General features: G+C 33.5%; 1 protein-coding gene across 1 annotated transcript in view; it reads left to right on the forward strand.

Annotated features, from left to right (window-relative positions):
• The window catches only part of LOC145665174 (serine/threonine-protein kinase D3-like), an 848,187-nt gene that overhangs the window by 812,006 nt on the left and 10,174 nt on the right, over positions 1–26,007 (forward strand). Inside the window, 8 exon segments of the mRNA XM_081732458.1 lie at positions 5,694–5,817; positions 8,393–8,525; positions 10,677–10,880; positions 13,681–13,791; positions 15,799–16,067; positions 17,460–17,643; positions 21,084–21,266; positions 24,089–24,174. Coding sequence (XP_081588584.1) covers positions 5,694–5,817; positions 8,393–8,525; positions 10,677–10,880; positions 13,681–13,791; positions 15,799–16,067; positions 17,460–17,643; positions 21,084–21,266; positions 24,089–24,174 — 1,294 coding nt within the window.

The following is a 26,007-nucleotide window of genomic DNA, read 5'->3' on the forward strand; positions in this document are numbered from 1 at the left end:
GGCCCTAGGAATGATATTTATTCGTATGGCTTTAAGATTTGTCATGTCCCCTTAATTAATTTGTCATGTATGGAACGGGCCCAGGGACGCAACTAACGGCCCCACAGACCTTGCCGTGCGGAGGGCCCAGAGGCTCCATAAAGAGTAAGAGAAAGATGGAAGGAGTGGGCCCAAAGAATTAGAAAAACAACTTTTTCTAGGGGGCCCAAATACGCGTATTAACCCCCCCCCCCAGAAAAAAATTAAGTTATGGCGCTGGGCTTAGCGTGTGAATGATTCCGTTTTTCTTCCAGTAGTGATTTATGTATTTGAGGTTTGACTATCAGCTTGACCTTTTGCAATAAACTATTAGGTTCTTGTTTCTCTGTTTATTTCTCTTCCGTTTTCTTCCTAACTTGAATGATTCTCAAGTGCTGTTTAATTGTACATGCCCTATCCAAATTATTATGACGGTAACAAAAGTTAACAGTTTCTTCGAGAAATCTGGACATTTCTTGCTTTCATAGAAATAATTACATTCAGTACATTGAAAGATACTATAATATTTACTCCTATCTCCAGAATGTTTTCCCCTTAACTTTTCTATCCATACCTATAAATGACGAATCTTTGCTCTCTTGGATGTAACTGAGCAAGAAACCAATAAATAAAGTTGATATTAAGCTTGCTGTTATCATTCTTCCACATACCCTGAGCGTAGATCCAGATTGGTTCACTGGCAATTTTGTTAGACTTGATCTTTGAAGGTTTAAGCCTATTCCATATGCTGTTAACTTAATTCTCTATACAGTATAACAACACATTTATTGTTTGAAGGTTTAAGCCTATTCCATATGCTGTTAACTTAATTCTCTATACAGTATAACAACACATTTATTGTTTTCACAGCAATCACACATATATGTTAATTCTTTCACATACCACGAGCTCAAACTGCTACTCAAATACTCAAACATAAATCAATTTGTTTCACATTTCATAGCTCTATCAGCCAGGTGAAGATATATATATATAATATAGATAGATAGATAGTGACTAAGAACTGAGCTATGAGTGGGGCTTGTGATTGGCTGAGGGAAATGCTGACTCGTGATTGGATGTTGTTAGGGCTACGACAAATAGCTTTGCTGAACGCCTGTTTCTTGTTCCTGAAAAGGGTCGACCAGATAGGACTGATAGAACAATAGTCCATTGTCTCTATTGAGACTGTTCCTTTCACTTGAGATGGCTGTAACTTCCTTTATTAGTCTGTCCCCAAAATTGTTGCACTTGACTGCTTTGGTGGTATTTGTAAAATTGACTGTGTGTTCCAACTCTAATCTATGCTCTACTAGTCCTAAGTTGCTGAAGTTTGCTACTTTTTGATTTGCTGAAGTTTGAAAAACTTGTTTATCATGAATTTGTTTAATAATTCTACATATATATTCTACAGTAACATAATGGAATTTCCTTCAGTTAATTATACCTATCCCATAAAGTTCGTTTTTATTTAATAAAGTTTATCATAATATGATTCTGTACTTTCGGGTTTGGCCTTCTTATAGGGTAAATAAGTACACGGAACATAAGTGCAAATTAATTGGTTGATTGGTTAAGGTTAAATGAGAATATCAGCACTGATGCTATTTGCCTCTGTCACGGACGTTAGTGTAAAAACAATAATTTGTGTATACTGTTTGTCAATCATAGAATAGTGGATATCTCTGCAACACCATTGCCATAAGCTATTTAGGTAACATCTGAGGATTAGGTACAATATAGAGAAAAAAATAGAATTTTTTTTTTCCAAATAATTTTAATAGTTCTTCTGTCAATCACGAAAAATGGTTGGTTTGAGCTAATATCGAAAAGTGTGTAAATTCTACTATTACTCAGTCAAGCGTATCCAAAACCTCTCAACATTGACAAAGGTTTGTCCAATCGCCTGTGTTACAAAATTCGTGGGTACAGTGGGTGATAAGGAATAGTAAATAAGTATTTTGTCGATGACAATATAATTTATTCTAAAAAGAATAGTTGAATTTATTCTGAGGAGTTAAGTGAATAATGTGAATTGAGTAAAAGATTGGAGTAGAAATATGTAAAGATATCACAGCCAAGAAGAATCAAAAAATATGTTATCAGATGTTCTTGATATTTCATAAGTATTCTAAAATATTTGATTGTATAATTATTTTTGTTAAATTACAATGAATTACGACTAGACTAGGAAAGATCGTATGAGTAGAAGAATTGAGGAATTAAACATCAGTGAAAGAAGATAGAAGCATTATTATTGTCAGCTTGGAAAGAACTGTTGGTAATGTAGGAACTATTGTATGTGTGAAAGAGTTACCACCAGCGAAAGAGAATACACCAACTTAACACTGAATTATGACTACCTACATAACAGCTTATAGATCTTAAAAATTCATTCAGGTACTATATTTTTAAATGCAATAAAATGTCAGTTTCTATGGTATCTTTCTCTTCAGTTCTATGACCAGCCTTTAGTCAGATGGTGTATGGTCCATTACTGATTGGTTTGTGTTATTGAGAACGTAGAAATATTTTGAGTTTTCAACCCGCAAAAATGCTGAAACTTACTTCGGTAATAAATTATGATTACATGTGTGTCACATTTTACGTGCTTCGCATTTCTGTGATTTTTGTGTAGCAAACTTCGATGCCTCTTTAAAAAAGTAGGATAGACCAGTTACCTTGAAATCCCCTTGTGTCTTTGTAACTTTGAAACTAATTGATAAAAATCGATGAAATTTTGTAACATGCAAACATCGACAGGGAGACCTTTATTTACATACTCCCTAATATCATTTGGTTGGCAGTGTTGCCAACCCAACATAAAATTGTATTTTTAACAATGATACTACATTAGGTTATTAGACATTTCAAGTCTACGTGTTAAACGAAAATGTACACCACCACATTTATTATTCTATGTTGTAAACTAAGGAGGTTACAGTATCACAAATATCTGTAAACATACAAATTTTGGAGGCTTATACTACAATAGTAACGCAAATGACACGAATGTATCATTGACATCGGAAGTACCTTAGTGTCGAATACTATGACCTGATATGACATACAGTATCTCTAACAAGTAGGAACAAAGTTAAAAGGACTTGAAAATTTGACTTTATTAAAAAAAAAAAAAGTTTTGAAATAAGTGTCACTCGTAAAAATAATAATACTGGTTACAGCAATTTGATACCTTTACCCGTTCGGAGATATGAAGAACGTGAGTAGAGATTGCTATACTGCTGAAAATGACGTAGTTGTTGGATTTTTTTTTTTTTTTTTTAACTTGCTCAGAAATAGTTGTTGGTAGTTGCAATTAAAAGTTCAGCCAATTGCAGTTTTAAACAGTGATGAAGACTTTACCAATGTTCATCACATCTCCAGAACGGATTGAGATATCGAATGGCTGTAAGCGGATTATGATATTTACGTTTGTTGTGAACTATCTAGGTGATTGGGTGTGACAGTTATCTAATTATTATTTCGGTTTATATAAGGAATGATCGAAAAAAAAATGTTACAAAGCTTATGTGTAAGACGTAACTGGAAGATCAACACACCTGATGATAGAGGACACTCAACAATAGTTCCCGATGTAATCACAGTTTTTGTTCATCCGCTTATCACAACAGCAGATAAAGTTTTCTATACCATTTGCTTAGAAATCCGTTCCAAGTTCTCTGTAGCCACCGTAAGGCAGCGGTTTTAACATAATCACGTGCCAGATAATGATAGCCAGCCATTTTTTGCTTTAGAAGAGGGAAAAGCTGAAAGTCACTGGGACTAGGTCAGAGCTGTAAAAGATGCTCTAGTCGTTCCAAGCATAATGTCAGTGGTTGAAGTACTGGGTCTACCACTATGTACAGGGTTGTCATTGACAACATTGATCCGCCTTTCTTTGAAGGAACGACACCACTTCCCTACATATTACTTTGAAATTTAGCCCTTCTCATGCACTTCTAGTACTTTGGACCACAGGAACCGTACCACTGACCTTACTTCTACTCTTGACCAATTTTCCAAATGACTCATCATTTTTAATGTCCGCTTCTCGGATATACATGATCAGAATTCGAAATCTTCAAACCTGCACCAAGGCAGACATATATATATATATATATATATATATATATATATATATATATATATATATTTGGTCTAGGAATTAATTCGTGCGGTTGGTACGCACACATTGAAGCTGTAGTACAAACACAAAATACATAAATACCTTAAGAAAAATATTGTCCATCGCTAGCCACCACTTTCGCCCATCTGTCAGGCAATGTACGGATTCCGTGGCGAAAGAAGTCCTCATCCTTGGAAGCGATCCAGTCAGAGACCCATGTTTCGATATCTTCTGAAGAAGTAAACCGCTGTCCAATCAAATCGTTGTTCATGCAATCGAACAAGTAGTAGTCCGAAGGAGCAACGTCTGGTGAATACGGCGGGTGGGGTAAAACTTCCCATCCGACATTTTCTAAATAGGTTTTGACCGGTTTTGCGACATGTGGGCGAGCGTTATCATGTTGAACAATAAGTTTATCATGTCTGTTCTCTCATTCTGGTCGTGTTCTGGCCAGAGCTTGCTTCAAACGCATTAATTGTCGTCGATAACGTTCTCCATTCATAGTTTCACCCGGTTGCAGCAGCTCATAGTACACCACATCTTTCATATCCCACCATATGCACAGCATAACCTTTGCACAGTGAATATCTCGTTTTGGTTGTGATGGACCTGGTTCACCTGGTTTCACCCAGGCCTTTTTTCGTTTAGGGTTCTCGTAATGGATCCACTTCTCATCACCCGTAATAATTCGATGCAGAAACCCCTTTCTGCTCTGTCGTTGAAGCAGCAATTCGCAAATGGTTTTTCGTCTTTCAACGTCTCTGTCTTTCAATTCATGTGGAACCCAATGTGACATCTTTTGAATCATTCCCATGGCTTTCAAGCGTTTGGAGACTGTTATTTGATCAACGCCTAATGCTGCTGCAAGTTGTTCCTGCGTTTGACACGAATCCTGCTCGAGCAATGCTGTCAATTCTTCATCTTGAAATTTTTTTGGCTGTCCAGCTCGCTCTTGGTCTGCCAAGCCGAAATTACCACTTCTAAACCGTGCAAACCACTTCTGACACGTTCGCTCAGCTAGAGCATGGTCACCATACACTTCCACCAAAATACGATGACTTTCAGTCGCACTTTTCTGCATGTTAAAGTAATGCAGCAGGACACCCCGCAAAAACACTTTATCAGGCACAAATTGCGCCATGTTCACTTAACTACAAACTGGTGTTGTTGACGCTTTAATCCACTGCCCTATACTACGAACGATACGCGATGACAGGGGTTTGTAACACATGTGTGGATACACGGAACTGTGGGACGCTCCGTTCGTTGCGCCATCTCTTGTCCACCCGCACGAATTAATTCCTAGACCAAATATATATATATATATATATATTGTAACTTCGTTTGCATCATTAAATAATACATGTGGTCTTGTAAGTTTTATTTAACATACAGGTTTGAAATATGTAATAACTTCACATTATGCCATTTGAAAAAAAAAAAAAAACAAAAACAAAACTTTGTAACATCCGTAGTTTTGCTTCAAGTGTATTGGAAGTTTCTTCTTACAGTGTTTTAACATATGTATATTTTATTTCTTACACAGTTCAACACCAAGCAACAACATTCCTCTAATGAGGATAGTTCAATCCGTGAAACATACGAAACGAAGAGGATCAAAAGTATTGAAAGAAGGCTGGATGGTACATTTTACGAATAAAGATAGAATGGTAAGTACAAAACGTTCGTAGTTAATCATGAGGAAAAATATAACATATCAATGTGAGCATAATTCACTTATAAAACTAGCCTTGTGCTATTATTAAAATTGTAAAATTATAATTGAAATTTTCGCACCATCAGATATAAAGATGTGAATTGCTGATTAATTAGATAACAGAATCTAGTAGTATTCAAGAATAGTACAACTTTAAGACTTACCTATTTTGTCCTTAGAAAATATTAACATTGTCTGTGCTCTTTATCAGTTTTTGTGGGGTTAGGATAAACGAGTTTTCTCTTTCAAAAAAGCACTCATAGTTTTCCTATAAATCATTCCTTTTCTATAAAAACTGTAACAGAAAGGGCTAAGAATATGGTGTTGGAAAGATTGTTTTCTGCTGGACAAAATAGGCAAGATTTTCAATTCGTTTAAACATGTATCCGATGTACCGTACTGTCATAACCGACACAAAACTGCTGCACATGTGAGGAAGAGTGAGCTGACAATAAGATTTGTAAATCTGTCCACTAATTCTATAAACAAATAAGGAACAAGTGGTAGTTCAAGAAATAATTCCGAAGTAATAACATACTCTGCAATATCGATAAGAATAAAGTCAACGAAATAGTGTAACTTTTTCAAACGCCATAATGCAACATTTAGATAAACTAACTTTTAATTTTTAATAATAGTTGCTTTGAAAATGCATACCTTAACTAACATATTTGTTAACGATTCATGCTCAAAAATTCCTTCATCCTATAGAATCTCTTGTCAATTGATTTTTCTTTACTCCGTCTTAAGAAATGAAATATTTTCTGTTTGCTTTAGATTGATTAATAAATTATTAAATAGTTTAGTTCCAGTGAATACCAGCAGTAATATCAATTCATATTTTGTTTAGTACGTGTATCCAATATAAATATCAGCATCTTTATGAATTTCATTATATTCACTTTTGCATGATAATAAATAGTAATATGGGCAACATTGAAAAACACGCATTAACATATTGAGGGATTTTATTTTATTTATTTCAACTTGCTTTACATGTTGATGTTAAGGCTATAAGACAATAAGACAATATTTCATAATAAGAAAAATTAGAAAACAAAAAATACAGAATTATTATATATGGTTTAAAGAAACAGACGCTCACTTTCTCTCTCTTAACACTTACTCTCTCTTACTACGCACTTAACACACAAATATTATAGTACTACACTATGATCTGCACAGTTTAGTGTATACATACGTATTACAATAAGTAATTTAAGCGTTATATCCCTATGCTCTTGCAACTAATTGACGAGCTCCTCTATTGTTTTTTCTGCCCTTCTATACAATCAATCCTGCTTTGATAACAATAAATTATAAACTACTCTTTAGAAAGACGCTATATCATTTATTTATTTTGTATGTTGTCATTTCACTTTCATATGGTAAAGCAGGGGGATATGAAACTTCTGTTTTGTCAGTATTAGCATTTTTTGATTAGTGTCACAACTACTTCCATTTCAACAATATATGGGCTTCGTAAGTAGTTTTTACACTTTGTTGCCAATAACACTAGGACTTACGAGCCGATAGCACTAGGGAGCACGAGGACTTAAAAGTATTTGCTGTGCTATAAACATAATTAAGTGTGTAGTAAATGAAAGTACAGTATGCTCAACAGTATGTTCAATCTATTCGAGTAACTCATTATATATGGAATAATATTTTGGGGCAACGGTGCAACTACAGAAATAATCCGTAGACTTATTGTAGATGCAATCGTGTCAAGGAATCTTAAAAACTCAATATGCACTACTATCATGTATATAGCCTATACTGTATATATACTGCATATTTTGATCTACGCTAAAGAAATCTTTAACGGTATTTTAGAATAAATGAAAATAAATATTCAAACAATACTAGAAATATTCATATAATACCTCGTAATACATATGACCAAGATCCGAAGTACATGGCAATTATTAATATACAGCAAATTACCAACCAAAATTAAAACAGTAGAAAGCATGGATTAAAAAAAGAAAAAGTGGTTAGACTTTCTGCTTTCACATTATTTATATCCTGTAAATGAATACCTCAGTTACAGAATGTATATAAGCGAGAGATTATTCATATCTTGTAACATACGAAGATACTCTTAATCATTATATACTTTTTACAATTTTGTATATTTATACTATTTAGTGGAACTATTAACTATGTTTTCAGATTGCGACTATGTGATGTATCCAAATCATATGCGTTTGTATTCAGTGTATGAGAAGGATGAAATAAAAAAGAAATGCAAATACCAAAATCATTTCTTCCACAACATCATAATCCTTTTATATATCAGAAACGGACAATATTGCATTATCATATTAACTTCCAAAAAATATGTTATAAAACTGATCTATAAATATAATTTTATGTCCATAAACTGCGAAAATAAGATATATATGGCCATTCATCAATCACCTTTGTTGTGTAGGATCAAAGTGGATATTCATGATGATAATTATTCTTTAGCAATATATGGATTGTGTCACACTCCGTTTGATTTTTAGTTGTTCTCTTTGTAGCGTAAACGACATTATTGGCGCCTGGACACCAAATCGGTGACGCTGTTTCAAAGTGATACTGGAAGCAAATACTACAAGGAAATACCTCTCTCTGAGATATTGGCCGTTGAAACAGCACGTGTTGCCCATGGAGGTAAATCTGTTAAACTTTACATAATTACGCTGTGTTTAATTTATAATTTGATGCAGGTATCGCTTCTCGTTGACATCCTTACTCTTATTAGGCTTTAATGTGTTCCGTTGTCCAAGCTTTGTATCTTATAGACTTAAATTTGGTATAAACTATTCGCTGAGTAAAACAATATATTTATTGTATAAACTATTGACGTGTAACAGTTTCGCCAACTATTCACTTAGCTTCATCAGACACTATTTGATGAAGCCAAGTAGATAGTTCGCGAAACTGTTACATGTTAATAGTTTTTACAATCAAGCTCAGCGAGTATTGTTTTGCTCAGCAAGTGGTTTATATCAAATTTATTAGGCTTATTTGTGTCAACATTGTTTCAGTTACAACTGTGTAGTAATTTTAAACTAAGACAATAATATTATTTAACTATCCTTAAAGCTTATTGTTTTCCAATCAAAATGCCCGTCCCAATTTGGGAATACCATTATCTAGTTATTCTGGCTTCGCCTACCTTAACCCTTATCCGGGCAAGACATTTTTGTAACGTAAACGGGCAACCGGGGCCTGTGAGGCCCAGTATATATTTTAAGTGCAGAATACACAAAATCAATGCCTATTGTCACTTACTGTTCAGACTAGTCTAGAAAGTACCGGTATATATTTTTGTCAAGTAGCGAAACTTCGTGTCACGCTTTTGTAAGCCGACCAAGCAGAATAGCAAATCCGGTCCAGACATTTTTGTAACGTAAACGGGCAACCGGGGCCTGTCAGGCCCAGTATATATTTTAAGTGCAGAACACTCAAAATTCAATGTCTGTTGCCGCATACTGTTCCGACTAAAGGTTACAATAGTCACGTGTTCAATATATAATTATGTGACAATTTGATCTAATATTTGACAGGAATTTCACTAAAGTTATACGGGGCCTCCTAGACCCCGGTTGCCCGGTTACGTCAGGGAAAGATTTTCAAATTAAAAAAAAAGAAAGCTTTACCAACTCGATATGTTTATGATTTTAACTTCGACGAAAGATAGAAGAATTCAGTATTTTATGTCTCCGAAATATGTATGGTTATTGAGAAATTTTAGAAAAATGAAGCTACTGGGCCTGGGAGGCTCCGGTTGCCCGGATAAGGGTTAAGTTGCAATTCTCAAAATACTCAAGAAAGCACCCAATATTTACTGTTTTATTTTGGCACGATATTTCGGAATCACACTGTCAAATTGTTTTCTAATACTTTGGATGAACAAGTACAAATATTGTGTTAATTTTTGTATGTACGCTGTTAGTATTACATAGAAGTACATAAAATACTTCGTATTTTGTACTTTTTTCCACTTACGGCTACATGTTATGTAGAGAAAAATGAAAATTTAAACGTAGCTGGGTATTAAGAGGCAAGTTCAAATTTTGAGTAATATAGATATATGAGATAGTAGAAGATTTATATGTGCAGGCTCACATATACACAGATGCACTGTTAAATACACAATTATGTCTCTCTGTTTGCTAGTGTGGAAGACGCATATCTACATCCTACACTGTTTCTGAATACTGATAATTATATAATATAGGGTTGCATAAATGATTTGTCGGGTTACAAAACATTGTGTGCTTAGAAGTATAAAATCTACAAATATGGATAATACATGAAAAACTTATATTTACCAAGTTTAGATGACGCTACGCTACGTGCCTCGCTTTCCTACTCTAGATGGCAGGTCTGTGACGGTAATGTACAAGATGGCGGAAATGCAGAAGAAAAGTTTTTGTGTGTTAGAATATACGAAGGTTCATCGATTAGGATAGCCCAGCGTGCATTCGTGTACCAATAAGGAAAAGATGCACCTGATCACGAGAGAATTTCGTGTTGATACTGCACAGGTTGTCTATGTAAACGGAAATGCACTGTATGACCACTTCTCATTGTTGTGACGACGGAACCATGCTTCTGAACGTATGGAACGAACTAGATTGTCATTTAGACATGTGCTGTGTGACCAGTGTATGTACCTGAAACTTTTCATGTATCATCCTTATAGGTTTTAGACTTCTAAGTACCCTGCAGAAAATTATTTATGTTGCCATTCATTTATTTATTTATAATATAACGTCATTTACAGAATTTTTAACTATGTTTGAACCGTTTCAGATATCATGCACTGTTTCGAGCTACGAACTGCCAATGTGGATTATTATGTGGGTGAAGACCCGTATTATGGACACAAGGATACTCCAAACATTCCCGTACCTGCTCCAGAAACTGGCATTGGTGCTCATTTGGCAAAAAGTTGGGAGACTGCTATTCGACAGGCATTAATGCCTGTTACATCACAAGCCTCAACATACGGTCAAGGTAACTAACTAGTTATACAAAATTTCATTTTATTTAACAAGTCATGTAAAAAAAATCCAGGAGGAGCATACTCTGCATTCGAAAGTTCTATTGTACAAAATGCAATTCTCAGAACCCTTAATTGATAAATAAGTCTTAGGTGTAGAAATTTGGTAAAGGGGTATTGTTATCTGTTACTTAAATTGAACCTTCAGGCCTATCATTTCTTCTGAGTTATACATCATCATACATATTATGTTTCCCTTGAATTGTGTATATCGTGTATATATTCCCAACTTGCCTTTCTTGACGATGAAACGGGAAATTTAATCCATTAAATATTCATTGAAATTTAATTATACAGGTATACAAATTAAGCCGTCTTAAACATAAATACGATTTTTACATTAAAGAGGTGGAAATTGCAGAATTTGTACCGATATTTAGCACTGAATTATCCAAATACATGAAAGAATTGCGGGAGAGTTTATTTCAGACCATGAAGCTAGTTATAATGTATTTAATTATTTTCGCTAAATCTTCTTATGTTTTTTGTTTGTGAATAATGTAATCTGAAACGAGTTTTAAACAGGAGTAGATTGTTGATACATTATGTGTAGGACGGTCCTACAACTGAACAAAATATAATTAAAAATTTAGTTCGAAAATGTAAATGCTGAAAGTGAATGGCGTTGCACTAAAGAAATCACTTTGAAAATCAACTAGAACGCGTCAAATCAAGATTACAGTTTCTGTTTCCTTGTTTCAAACAGAAACCCAATAAATAAGACACAAAAGCCATATCAAATGGTTAGGTCTATTGGCAAAAGAAAGAATGGACTGAATCGTCGAGATAGTGGGAGAAGATTTATATGTGCAGGCTCACAAACGCACTGTTAAATATAAAACTATGTCTTCCTGTTTGCTAATGTGAAGGACTGTATATTTACATCCTGCACTGTTTCTGAACGCTGATAGTTATAAATAATCGAGTTCCAAACAGTATCGTCCTCTCTTTTTCTTATATGACCTTGTTTTTTCTTTTCACTACTTCTTCAAATACGTCAAAATTTCCTTCTACAGCGTTGATAGATGCAAAGCAACAATGCCGTTAACTATAAGCATTATTTGCTGGCAAAAGAATATATACAGCTATCGACTAAAGTAAGTGATATATTTCGTACGTAATTGTATAGATTTTTTTTCTGACTGACATATTATTTATACACGTAGATACGCGTAATACATAATATGCTCTTTAGTATTTCCAATAAATATGCAGTTGATAAGAATCGTTAATTCTCAGTATATCTGTTGTACACTCCATAGTACAATAGTTGTGGTGGATATTTAACAGACAATTAAAATATCGACGAATTGAATGGCAAACGTACTAATTTTCTTCTACTGCTCCAACTTTCCCTTACTGCTTTGTATGGGAAATACGAATACCTGGTACACTCAAAATAAATAAATAATAAAAATAAAAAGCAGCTTCAAAGAAACGAAGAACAATATCTATATTTTGTACAATCAATCATATTCACAAAATTTCTAAATGAAGTGGATGTTCAAATATTTTGAATGCGATTTGCTTAATTGTTTATTTCTATTACATACAGTATATGATATTACAGTGTTGAAAGTAATATGATTGTTATTTTTCGCACTTTATTAGAGTTTATTATAATTCGCGGACTTCAGTCCAAGCTGCCTTCGATTAAACATTATTTTAGCAGTCAAGTTGAATAAATTTGTTTGATGATTAATAAATCATGGTCTCCTACTGAGATTGCATTTAAGTATTGTTATTGACATCAATGTGTCACTGTCTTCTGTTGAAAATTGTTCCAACATTCTATGATGGAAAGTTTCAGATAACTTTTGACTTTTTGACATTGTATTAAAATATTCTTGTATAACTTATTATAGATTATTTCTTCTGTATAATTGAAATTAAAAATTAACATCTTCTAACTGTATGATTGTTTATAGTGTGATTAACCCCTTGCGTTCCAGTAATACGCATGTGAATATCAGAAGATCATGAAAACGTATCCTTTATTAAGGGTTGTATTAATCCTGGAGGTGATGAAAATTTTTAGTGGATGCAAAGCACGATTTAGTTCTACTACTTCTCCTTAGGTGACAACGCTTTATTGACAGAAAAGAAAAAAAAAATGTCTTAATAGATTGTAGATCTAAGGAAACCATGTGTTTGTTTTGACGATAAACAATTGGCAATTTCGATATCGTATTTCGAGATCGGGAGAAAGAAAAAAAGCTTTGTCTTTAATCTCCGGTCAGTGTTGCCAAGCTGAAGCAGCATAAAATCCCTTCAGGACATCAAAATTTCCCTTGTTCAGTCCAAATGTTCCACAATACAAATATTTCTTTAATCAGTAATGTGAATGTTATCCTCGCGCACACACAATACCTATGCCCTATATAACGGTATAGACAGTCTTTTAACAGTACATGAAAACTTGATATTACAGCATGTACATAGGAATATGACACCTGGAACCCAAGGGATGAATTAATTTTTATAATTGTTAAAATGTTGTAATAAAGTTAGCATTTTATGAAAACCCAAAAATATACATGTAAATAAATCATATTTCTTATGGTGATAATTATTTATGTAATTATTGTTGGTTTATATTAATAAATGTCAAAATAAAAACTAGTAAAAATAATTTTTCTTTAATAAAACAGGATTTGAAAACAAAACATTTTCACTCATTATACAAAGATTTACTCTTCCATCCGCCATCTTGTCCAATCTTAATCTGACTGTTGTATTATATTACAATTCCAGAAACGGACGCAAATAGTGAGAAAGAAGAGAGAGTGACTGACATCAGCCAGTTGTATCAAATATTTGCAGATGAAGTGTTAGGCTCAGGACAATTCGGGACGGTATACGGAGGTATGTACTCTGTAAGACATGTGTTTTAACTTATGTAATATGTATACATATTATTATATTAAATTGTGCAGCACTTATATAGTGCAAAACATTTTATTGAAAGTTCCTAATATAAGGGTAAGACATTAATAGGATTAGTATAGATCTGATTTAGATAGGTCACTAAGAAGCTATAATTGAAAAAAAAAACTCCAGAAAATTAACAAAAATAATGTTAAAATAATTGTACTGTCATATATATATTTATATATTCATATAAATATATATTTATATTTATATGAATATGCGATAAAGGTCAACATGTAAATTATGATTGATTTGAAGCTGTAATAAGTAAGTGAAAGATTTTATTTTTAATTCTAAAATATTTGAATGTACTAGTATCTGATTTTGACTAAGTGTTGTATTTATCTGATCGTTTTCCTAGTACTATAAATAAATTAAATTTTATTCATGCCTGTTTCAATATGAATAATAATGGTATGCAATTATGGTACGACCCAATTAATTCAATGAAAAGTAGATCCCTGTTCAATTATCTAAGCATTATATATATGCTAAGTAGAAAATTAGAAATTTGTTTTTTATTCCATTGTTTATCGAGAACTGCAGTTTAGGGAAAAAAAAAGTAGAATATAATATTGGAGCCTACTGTTGATAGAATTGTGAATGATTCAGGAAAAGCAAACAGACTAGAGACTTATGATGACCATTTAGCTCTATTAGGAATACACATATTCTGACAACATTTTCAATTATGAAATTAAGACCAAGTCCTGTTCCTTCTCTTAGTTACTGGTATATCGACACCTTACATCAATAATGATGCTTGACTATAGTGCATAGATTAATAAAAAGTACTGAAAGTACTACTGTAAGAAATACAAAGAAAATGGAAATTCAATCTATGTTACAAGATAAACTTTAGTAACGTTTTTGTAAACTTAAGGGGCGATGTTCAGAGATAATTTGTTAATCAAGCGTTAGTCACACGATTAGTTAGTGCCGTAATAGCTCTGTACTAAGAAGGGTATATTTTGGTATTCAGAGTTTGCTTGGAATTCAGCTAATAAGTTGATTTGGGTATGATTAACTAATATAACCCTAATACCTCGAGTGCAAAAAATAAATGTGGCAACTATGGACATCTAGACGTCCGTATGTGTAGTCTATGAAAAAGAAAATATATGAAATATGAAATTCGAAATGTTTTCTTTGTGGTTTGACATCAAAACAACTTAAAATAGTTACAAAATCGAATTATAATTAACTTATTCATTTCTGAGGGATGTATTTTTGAGGAGGGGGAATAAGTAGAAGTCAATTAATATTAGCACCAGTAGAAGGATTATGTTGTAATTATAAGAGAAGATAATTTATCAATCAGTTGTATGTATCCCTCGAAAAACTGGAAATCTTCAACTCATCTCTCACCGTTCACTTTAAGAAACAGTTCTGCTATTGTAGAGTATTCGGCTTAATAGCTGCTTCATAGTTAATTCACCTGATAAGGTGAGAGGAAAGGAAGAAAGACAGATAATTAATCCCCTTTGTATTCTCATAATGTTAGTTCGTTGTGGCTAAACAAGGGTACCTTCTGCTCTAAATTAATTTGTCACATGTGATTAACTTAGTCAACTACTACTGTTAATCAGAGATTCTGAATACACTTCTGATAATCACACGTTAGTCAAACCCTTAGTATGGCGCTAATATAACGTCAAAACGACTCTGCATAAGGTCCAAGAAGTATATTAAACAACAATCCGGTTATTGGCCACCCTATATGTAAACAGAAAAAGATCGTTGAAATTAATCAAACTTCTAGTAATTGTTAAACCAGAATTTTAATGGTGCATAAGTTATTTCAATAATTCTACAAGTACGGTGATCATAGAAGTACTTCTGTTAGATGAAAGTTCAGGAATAGCGTTGGAACCTAAGTGAATGATCTGAAACCATGTTATTTCTAGTTTAGAAAATTGATTATTTCTTTGTAATTTTCAGGTGTTCATCGAAAGTCTGGGCGTGCTGTGGCCGTAAAAGTAATCGACAAACTGCGATTTCCAACCAAGCAGGAAGCGCAATTGAAGAACGAAGTAGCCATTCTACAGAATTTATCCCATCCAGGTGTCGTCAATCTAGAACGAATGTTTGAGACACCTGAGAGAATATTTGTTGTGATGGAGAAATTGAAGGGTGATATGCTGGAAATGATTTTGTCGAGTGAAAGAGGACGCCTTTCAGAGAGAATAACAAAATTCCTCATTACACAGGTATTTTTTTTTAAATAGTAAAATTATTATAACGAATTAACTTGTACAATATATTTTTAAAGTTTATTTCTTTTGGTAAAATTATTTTTGTGGTTATCTTCTAAATAACTTGAACTAGAAAAATAAATCACTGAAGAAAGCAACGTTTAAAAATAATAATAACTGTGTAATAATAATAACAGTTATTATTTTTTAAAATAAACGTTGCTTGGAGTTCAATGATTTTTGTTTCCAGCTCAAGTTATTTAAGATAGCAAAGGTAATATGAACCAGTTAATTATATCCTAAATGAATAATAGTGCTTTTGTTGTCTCAAATAAAATTACATTTTCCTCTGTAGTAATAGACAACTATATTGTAATCGATTTATCAATTTGCTTTCAAAATATTGCCCTTTTTCTGTCTTTTAATCTTAACCTTTCAATACTGATTTAAAATTGATTTTTTTTTCTTTCTTTCCTTTGTATTAAGCACCATGGAGGATGGGAATGGGAAAATTGTTTCGTATATTTTTTTTTCTTCGAATAACTTTCCTTTGTATCTATTTATTAGCTGAAAGTTCTCTTGGCTGTCAAAAAGGGTCATTTCCCTTCTTCCTCTGTCATTTATCGAAGTAAATAATTTTAATAACCTGACTATAAGCAGTGGTCCCATCTACCAAAGCACATGTCAAGAAGTAATACGTAATTACATTTGTTTAATTTCCCTTCTTCTTCTTCTTCTTCTTCTTCTTCTTCTTCTTATTATTATTATTATTATTAATAATAATAATAATAATAATAATTATATATATATATAATATAGTAATAATATATATACTGAATATACTTGAACATATGATACAGCTAAAGTAACATTTTTAATTATTTTTTAATTATGAATTACTCAGCTGCTTATATTAAATTGGTAGGCAAATACACAAATAAAATATACTGTAATAATACTGTGTAAATAAAATAATTAATTAAACTGTACGAAATGATTACTATGACAAATAGTGAAAATTGAAATATGATTTTGTTGTTAAGTATTAAAAATAATAGTCAGTACTTACATCTACGTCAAGAGTATTAGGCGTCTGGCGTTTTATTACACACATATATATAAGCCAATATATATATATTAAAGGACTTTCTGATTCATTAGAATACAACACATTGAAGTCACTAACTAGATATTTATATTTCAATTTTCAAATGCCTCATTTACAGAATAGAGGGCAAAGAAAAAAATATTTGAAAGAGAAGCGCAATTGTGTAGGATTTTAAATCGTTCATCTGACGAGTATATAAAATTATCATATCATTTAATACATCCTTCTTTGCGAATGAATTTTCTTAGAATGCGGTGATAAAGGTATATTATTTAATTTTATTCTTTTTCTTTCTACAGATCTTGATAGCCTTGAAGCACCTGCATAGTAAAAACATAGTTCACTGTGATTTGAAACCAGAAAATGTATTGTTGTCTTCAGATTCTGACTTCCCTCAGGTCAAATTGTGTGATTTTGGTTTCGCTCGTATCATTGGAGAAAAATCATTCCGAAGGTCTGTTGTAGGAACGCCGGCATATTTGGGTAAGTCTGTGCTCTAAATATAGTCAATTGTTAAGATAAAATTGAACGGGTGAGATTAAGAAGGGAAAGATTCCACATAACCAAACCTTTGGGAAACTGAAAAAAACTTCACAGTAACCAAACAAATAGTCACAGGAAGAAACATACTATTGGAAAGTTGCTCCTTATAACTTTAAGTAACATATACGCAAAAGTGTTTTACCATTATATTCTTATTACGGTTATTATATGAATTTAAAAACGGTGGAATCTTTCCCTTTTTAATCTCAAGAGACTTAGATGTCGAAAAAAGTAAAGAAAAGCGTATTTATGAGCTTAAAATTGTTCCTTACTTATTGTTAAACCAACAAAAATAATGAAAATTAAACATTATACACACATGTTATAAAAATAAAATACATGAGATATTGGTTTGTGCCTTTGTACACTGTTTCTGTAACTACTCACTGTCCTCACTCTCATGCTCATGAGTAGGCCACTCTAAAAGTTTATTGTAAAAGACTCTGGCTTGTTCCGGCACATAGTGAACCACTTTGGCAACATACTCGAGTTTCTTCCTTTTTATGGGAACAATTCCATTATATGCCTTTTCAACAGGAGGGTCTGCTCCACCACCTTTGTACAGTTTAAAAACTTCAGTTTGTAGCCCATCAATAAAAGTGTGAGCTGTAACATATCCCCTTTTTGCTGCTGTGAATGTTAAGTGTTTGTAGGTACTGATTTTGAAAGGCTGTTTGGTTCGAACACTAGCACGAGTCTTTTTGAAAAATGTCGGCCACCATCCTTTGAAGTTCAAAATTTGTTCGTTTGAAACGGATTTCACCTGAAACAAAGGCTGCTTGTTTTTTGCAGTGCTAATCATATCGTTGTATTGATCAGGGGAATAAATTCTATCGTGTCGTTTCATGGCTCTCTTTATAACACGAAAGTTCCGGTCGCAGTGGAGAAAACTGTGTCCTCTAATGGGATAAAATTCATGTACTTCATTAAATCCCCTAATAATAGTAAGAAACAGGAACAATCTCACCAAAATGTGATTGCGGTTTTGCCCGGGACATGAGTCACTGAACACGTATGCAGTTTTTAGTTGAGGGTCAACGTTGTTTATATAGTCATACAATAAAGAACACACCTCGTTTGCTCCTTTCTTTGCAACTCCTTCATGATAGGTGTACATAGTAGCTTCTTCATTTCCTAAACTATGAACACAAAACAATTAATGCCATAACTTCCTTAAATAGAACATTCCTGAACAGGTATGCACGGCAAAGGAAGGCTTTGCATAAAATCAAAGCAGATTCCATGTACGTCATTTCTACTAGAGCATAGTTCAGTTACTTCTTGCATTTTCTTGTAAAACTTACTTGCTCTTCTTTTATGAACCTCCAATTCAGCTAAAGCGACCCGTTTAGCGTTGTCATTCAATGTCGATGATGATACTTTTGTATTTAGGTCTTCACACATTGAACACACGTCAACTTGCGGCCTACCGAATCGGTACCCATAATTTTCCTTGTAATAAGTTAAAAAGTACTCATATTTTATTATGTCCTTTAGTTCTGGATGCTTTTCCAGAAGCACTTTATGATTCTTTGTGCATGTCAGCTCAGCCTTTAAATATGTAACATGATTTGAAGAACAGTGAGAGGTTTTTTGGGGTAAGAATCGATGTGTTCCTTTAGCACTAATAAAACATCATTGGGAAATTTCTTATGGTTATCATGTTTTCCTCTCATGTCAGTAAGTTGTTCGCCTTTTGCTAAAATTTGTGTTAGCCGATAAACCACCTTATTGTAAACAGCATGCAAGCTCATAAGAGCTTTCCGGCAAACTTCTACACGGTTAGAATCTTTCATAGCAAAATATTTAAACGATGAAGGAAATTTCTTAGAATCAGGACTTTTAGGCTGATGCCGTTCAACATAATCTCGTTCTATCAGACCTATCAGATAAGTGTCCTTTTCATTCTTTGGTCTACCACTATAAACCCATTGAATTATCTTTTCTTTTCGGTCATTAATCTTTTCTTTTTGGTCATTATTAAAACTAACTGTACACGTTTTCTTGCATTCACAGTCGGGTCCGGTCTTCTTTTTTTTTCAACTAACCTGACACTTGTAGTCACAAACTCCTCCCCCTTTCGTCTTGCTGTTGTCATCATTGCTGTGATATTTCCAGATTCTCTTCTCTTTTTAACGAGGCTTTCTTTACACTCCGAAGCTTCAAACATTGTTTGAAACACTTATTAAATGATGACACAGAACAATCAGAAATAAAATCTAAAAACAATCGCAATCTCAAAATCAAGCAACTGAAAAGCACGTGTGTTGCATTCTCAAATTACTGAGCGCTCTGTTAGAGGGAAGAAGAACTAAGCGCTGCTGAGAACATGGAGCTAAATAAGAACATGGAGCTAAATAAGAACATGCTACCGAGTGCCTACCAAGTACGGTAGATTGAGACTACCACATGTCCGCGCAACGGACCTTAGATCGGCAATATTAACAGATCATATTTTCTATAAAAAAGCATGTACAACGCTCGTACTAATGGAGTTAGATATAATATGAACTAGAAGAACTGCACATGTGTAGCCTCTAACAGTGACAACACGGACCTTTCCTAGGAAATAACCGAAAACTGGCCTCACTTTGAACAAATTCCGTTCCATAGCAAAACAATAAGAACTTTACATACCTAGGCATTCCAGTGTGTTCTTATTTAGCTCCATGGCTGAGAATAAGAAGGGAAAGATTCCTGGAATGTTTCCTTTCTTAACCTCAGGCAAATTTTTCACGTGCTCTTAAGTCATAATGATGAAAGGAATCTTTCCGTTTTTCATGCCAAAATATGCGTCTTAAATAAAGGAACAAAATGGCTATTTCAACTCATTTTGACAAAAAACTGGAATCTTTCCCTTCTTAATCTCACCGATTCAATTATATATTGCATGCTTGAACTTACATATTTCAAGTTGTTTCATATACTTATTGAATGCACGGAGTTTAATAATGCATTTTTATCATAACTCTTACTAGTAATTATAGTACTGTATTACTTTTATAATTACTTTCAGTAAGCATAAACTTAAATGTGTGTCGTATAGGTACTAACGAGATCACTTTTTCCTTTAAGCTCACATGAAAGCAAAATTATTATATTGGTATCTCGTCACTGTACTGACCCGAACCTGGGTCGGAGACCATAAAACATTTTTTTTAAGTTCCATTGAATAAGACTATAGGAACTATGTATTACTGCTTGAAAAAATATATAGATCCAGTTGGAATTTGCTCTAAATTCTCTGGCAAAGATAATTCTGGAATCATGTTATAGCACTTTAGTACTTATAGAAACTGACCAAATCATTATAAAACGTTGTTTTTTTTTTTTTTTTTTAACTGAAATTAAAATAATGAAATAACCGTACTTTTTTCCAGCCCCAGAAGTTCTTCGCAATAAGGGCTACAACAGATCGCTGGATATGTGGAGTGTTGGTGTGATTGTGTATGTAAGCCTTAGCGGTACTTTTCCATTCAATGAAGATGAGGATATCAACGATCAAATCCAGAATGCTGCATTCATGTATCCTCCAAACCCATGGAAGGAGATTTCGTCTGATGGTAAAAGATCTCTTGTTATACATTATGTTCAATTTAAAACCGATCTCAAGGTGCATTCGATTTAAAAGGTTTCACAGTTCCTGTTTAAAATGTTTTTCATTAGTTCGTTGTTGTGCTAGTCCTGTACGTATAGCTATAGCAGATAGTGAGACTTCACGCAGTTTATTGTCATATTGGAACCGCATAAACATCAGTGCTAGTAGGGAAGTTCAACCAGGACGATGTTGAGTTATTTCTTTGGAAACAGAATGATTTCAGAAAGACATGGCTCGCTCGGTCTCCAGAGCTCACCAGTTCTGACTTCTTCATGTGGCGTAATTTGGAAAAATAGTTTACAGACAGAAATCACACATCTTACAAGGGTTGAAGAATCACATCATTGTTGCTATTCAGAATATAACTCTAAGGCTGCTAAGATCATGGTAAACCGTCTGAACATGTCCATCAAGAAGAAGGACGTCATTACGTGCATTTGCTGTAGTTCAAACATCTGCAGATTAGTATGTTTACTGTGTGTATTTTATTTGACATATATGTACCTCGGGGCGGGATTTAAATTGAATACACTGTATTTTCAATAAATAGTATAATATTTTCTGGCAATCCGAAATTCTTCTAATGTCACAATAAATAAACGTAATTTAAGATTAGCAGGTATTCATATTTTAATGCAAATTTATGGTAAAGTTTGAAAAGATTTCCAAACCCAAAGATATTATCTCACTCTCTTCCTCGAATTCACTGGAAAGAAAGTAGTTGTGGAACCGTATTGTATTACTTTAGTCACAAAACCCCGGCAGAATCGTTTAACTAATAATATTTACCAGGATATTTGTAATGTAATGAGTAATATCGTTTCTCTGTTTATTAATGTCCATTATAATGTTGTGGGTCAAATAAAATGAGAAGAGTTACTATAGAATCTTAGAGGTACTCACCGCTCCAGCCCCCATTTTATTGCTTTTTCTAAATATTGCAGAGAACAAGCACAATATTAAAATTTATCTGTGTAATTTTGTAGTAAGTACAAAATAATACCGAAGTTCGTATCTACTTCTTAATTCAGGTAGTTCCCTAACTAATGCTGAAAAATATATGACTTTACTGGGAATCGAACCCACAACTACACATGTTAACAGTTCTGCTGCACGCGGCTAACAAAATGCAGGATAACTCTGATGTATGGAAGTGGCGAACAGCATATTCCGTAACGCAAAATGTGTTCCATAAGTTCGCCATCTATGTAAACACACTTCTCAAACGATCCATCATGTTTCGTTTGTGCACTTTTGAACACCTGAGGATGTAGGATAGACGTTGTAGTTATCTTCCCTGGCCTTGAATTCCAATTTCCACTGCATACTGCATTCATCTCAGACTTAAAAATTTCACTTCGAGAAAGTCCTTGAGATTAAGGTCTGATGATTGTGTAATTCATTCCAGAGACCTGCTTCTTCCAGGCCAACATTAACACTGGACTCTGAAGTGCTGACTTTCCCAAGAATGCTAGGCTTTTTTGCAACATTTTGAAAACATATATCGCAAAATCTAGAAAAGCTAAAATAACACAATATGTACCGTTTGAAAATTTAGAACTTGCTCTTTATTCATATATATAATATTCTGTATTCCAACCACAAAACTATGACAAATCACAAATAACATTAACACGTAGTGCATGGAAAAAGATTGCGAATATGAGAACTATTATCTCAAGGTTACTTACCCGACATATTTGATATTTCTGCTGCTACAAAGTCTGTATCATTCTCACAATCGTCGAATAACTCTCCTTAAAACAAATTACCATCACTATCGCTCAATTTTGCGTCTAAACTGAAGTGTACTGAATCGTCCGACAGGCTCTTTCTCGCCATTTTGACATTCAAACAATAAGCACATGGTTTTTGAACCCTGGCGGTAACAAGGTATTAATTAGGATCTTCACGCCATCTACTGGCGAAATTCGGAAATAGGAAGCCCGAAGGAAATTTTAAAACTGCTAATTCCTTATAATAAACGAGCAAACCCATTGAAATACGTTTGGAATCACATCACGTATAAATATGGAATCCGCAGTCTACAAAAGATCAGCTACTCCGTAAAAATTCGGAGTTAGCACTCAAAGTGTTAAGGAACAGGTCATCCAGAAAGCAGCAGAAGTAGGATAGGGTTAGCGTGTTTGCTGTTTTGCAATCAGAATGTCCCTAATTTGAATGTGTCTAGTAATCTTAAGGTTTATTCAGGACTTCCTCTCAGTTTCATCAAAAAATGAAATCATTCAGTTTAACGACCCACGATTATGCCGATTAGGGTTAGGGAGACGACAGTTTCTTCAAGCGAGTACCGAAATGGTGCATTTAATAAATATAGGCCCTGGACAACTTTTCCCCTCCCATTGCTGCTGTTTTATTATTGTTCATGTGAAGTATTACAGTGTTAATTGACCTTGTAGATTATATCTGGACTTCCTATCCATTTTATGTATTGAGAATTCCGATACAAACTGCGATGCAACAATAAAAATGAGGGAAAAAAAAATAGAATGGCAAGACGTATTTTAAGTCTAGTCCGTCATGTCCTCCCTCCCTTTCTTTCCCAAGACTTGAAAGTTATTGTTAAAGAGCCAGAATATAGCTTAGATCTCGCATTAATAAATAATAATAGTACTTTTGTATGTATTAATTTGTTATGGAAATTTACTACTAAAATCATTTAAAAAATGTGTGTGAATCAGGCTTTGTACTTTTATGTTATGTTAGATCTTCTCTATGCATTGTTTAATATATAATTATTTATTTCTTTCTATATTAAATTTTCAGCAATTGACCTAATAAACAACTTGCTGCAAGTGAAACAAAGGAAGCGATATACAGTGGATAAGTCATTGTCACACGTATGGCTTCAGGTGAGTTGAAAGATTTAGTATTCCTATTCTAATATTTTAAAAGTAAGTATAGAATGTGCATTACACAGTTAAGTTATGAAAATAGAGTCCTAAGTTTAACTGGTATCAAGGATCTGACACTGTAGGAATATTAATATGTGCAAGTGAATATACGTTTGTAGTTGAGTACATTGTGTTCCAGTCCTCATACATTTCTTCACTTCAGCTGTTTATTTTCCAGTTTCTCATTGTAAAAACCCACAAAGGAAGGAAACTGGCCAATCTATCCCTATATCCTCTTAGTGACCTTTCCTAGCTATTGACACGAAGGCCTAGGTAAATAAGATAAAGCTTGCTTCGGAAGAACACTCAGATGTTTATAAATGAACATTCTGTTCGTTCTGAGAAAAGAATGAATCGAAGGTTTTATCCAAGTGGATGAACTTCAATTTTTACATCTCACTGAGCCACGGTTGTTCAGTGGCAGACCATTCACCTCTGGTTCATGGGGCCCCTGATTCGATCTCAGCTCACGCCAAGTGAACCTAGTGGTGGACAAACACTGTGGAATTTTTTCTTGGGGTTCTTCCATTTATTCTCAATTTCTTCATCACCGTAGCCAATATGGCATAACTGTGGGACGTAAAACTGATCTCTCTCTCTCTCTCTCTCTCTCTCTCTCTATATATATATATATATATATATATATATATATATATATATATATATATCACCTTATTCTATATATTCTGTGGAAAAACTAAATATGATGTAAATTTCTATACATCTTATCCCTACCAAATACCGTTTCTTACCTAAATCTTGACAATGTTGACAGCTATCAGCGAAAATTGGACGTTTAGTATATACTTTTAAAACAATCTATAAGAATTTGATGAATTTCGGGGAAATCTTTGCTGTTATAATGTAAAGGTTTAAAATTATATGAAGGTGAAAATCATTAAAAGGAGAAAGAAAACTTTGATTGCTTTAATGCTAAGAAAAGTCAATTTGAAAAAAAAAGTAAGATTTCGCCTGAAGCCGTAAGACGTAAACTAGGTTAAAGAGGCTAAAAGAAAACGTGTGAAGAACGGGAGGAGTAACGGGCTTCTGTTTATGCGCTAGATCATATACTTGACTGACAGTTAAGGGTGGTAGAATCTTAGAGTTGCTAGCCAATATGCTTGAAGATCTTCGTTAGTCTCACCCCTTACCATTTTGAATTTAATTGAATAACTTAGAGGCAATGAAAAATTTCAAAAATGTAGAAAGTAAGTAGAGTGATATCTATAAAACGCTATTAAATAAATTAAATAACCATTTTCAAATCTTTTCTTAAAAAGCAAAAAATTGGATGTGCAGTCATAATTATTGTTCACTCAAATTTATACACTATACGAAAGATCTTGAAAATAATTATTTAGTTTATTTAATAGCGTTTTGTAGATACTCTCTTGCTTATTTTCTATAATGTTGATATCCTTCACTGTTTCTAATTTATTCAGTAAAATTCAAAAAAGTGGATGTGATTTAGCGAAGAACCCTAAGATCCAAGCCCAAGTATGTGGTCTACACAAACAGGCCTCACGTCCAGCCTTTAAAAAAAAAAAAAAAAAAAAAAAAAAAAAAAAAAAAAAAAAAAAAAACCTCTTTCGCTGCGAAAGTCGACTTTATTCGAGCTGAGAATTTTTTATTTTTGCTGCGAAAATCGACTTTAGTCCACCACGTCTATTTTTGTTTATATTTCGTTGCGATAGTCGATTTCAGTCGCTCGTTGTATACGGAACACGTGGTAGTGATAATGCGTTGTATTGTGCTGCCAGCTGGCGGCGATTTCTTGGAACTGTGCAGTTA

The sequence above is a fragment of the Thermobia domestica genome, chromosome 11, assembly GCF_964235325.1.
Source record: "Thermobia domestica chromosome 11, izTheDome1.hap1.1, whole genome shotgun sequence".
Classification (NCBI taxonomy): Eukaryota; Metazoa; Arthropoda; class Insecta; order Zygentoma; family Lepismatidae; genus Thermobia; species Thermobia domestica.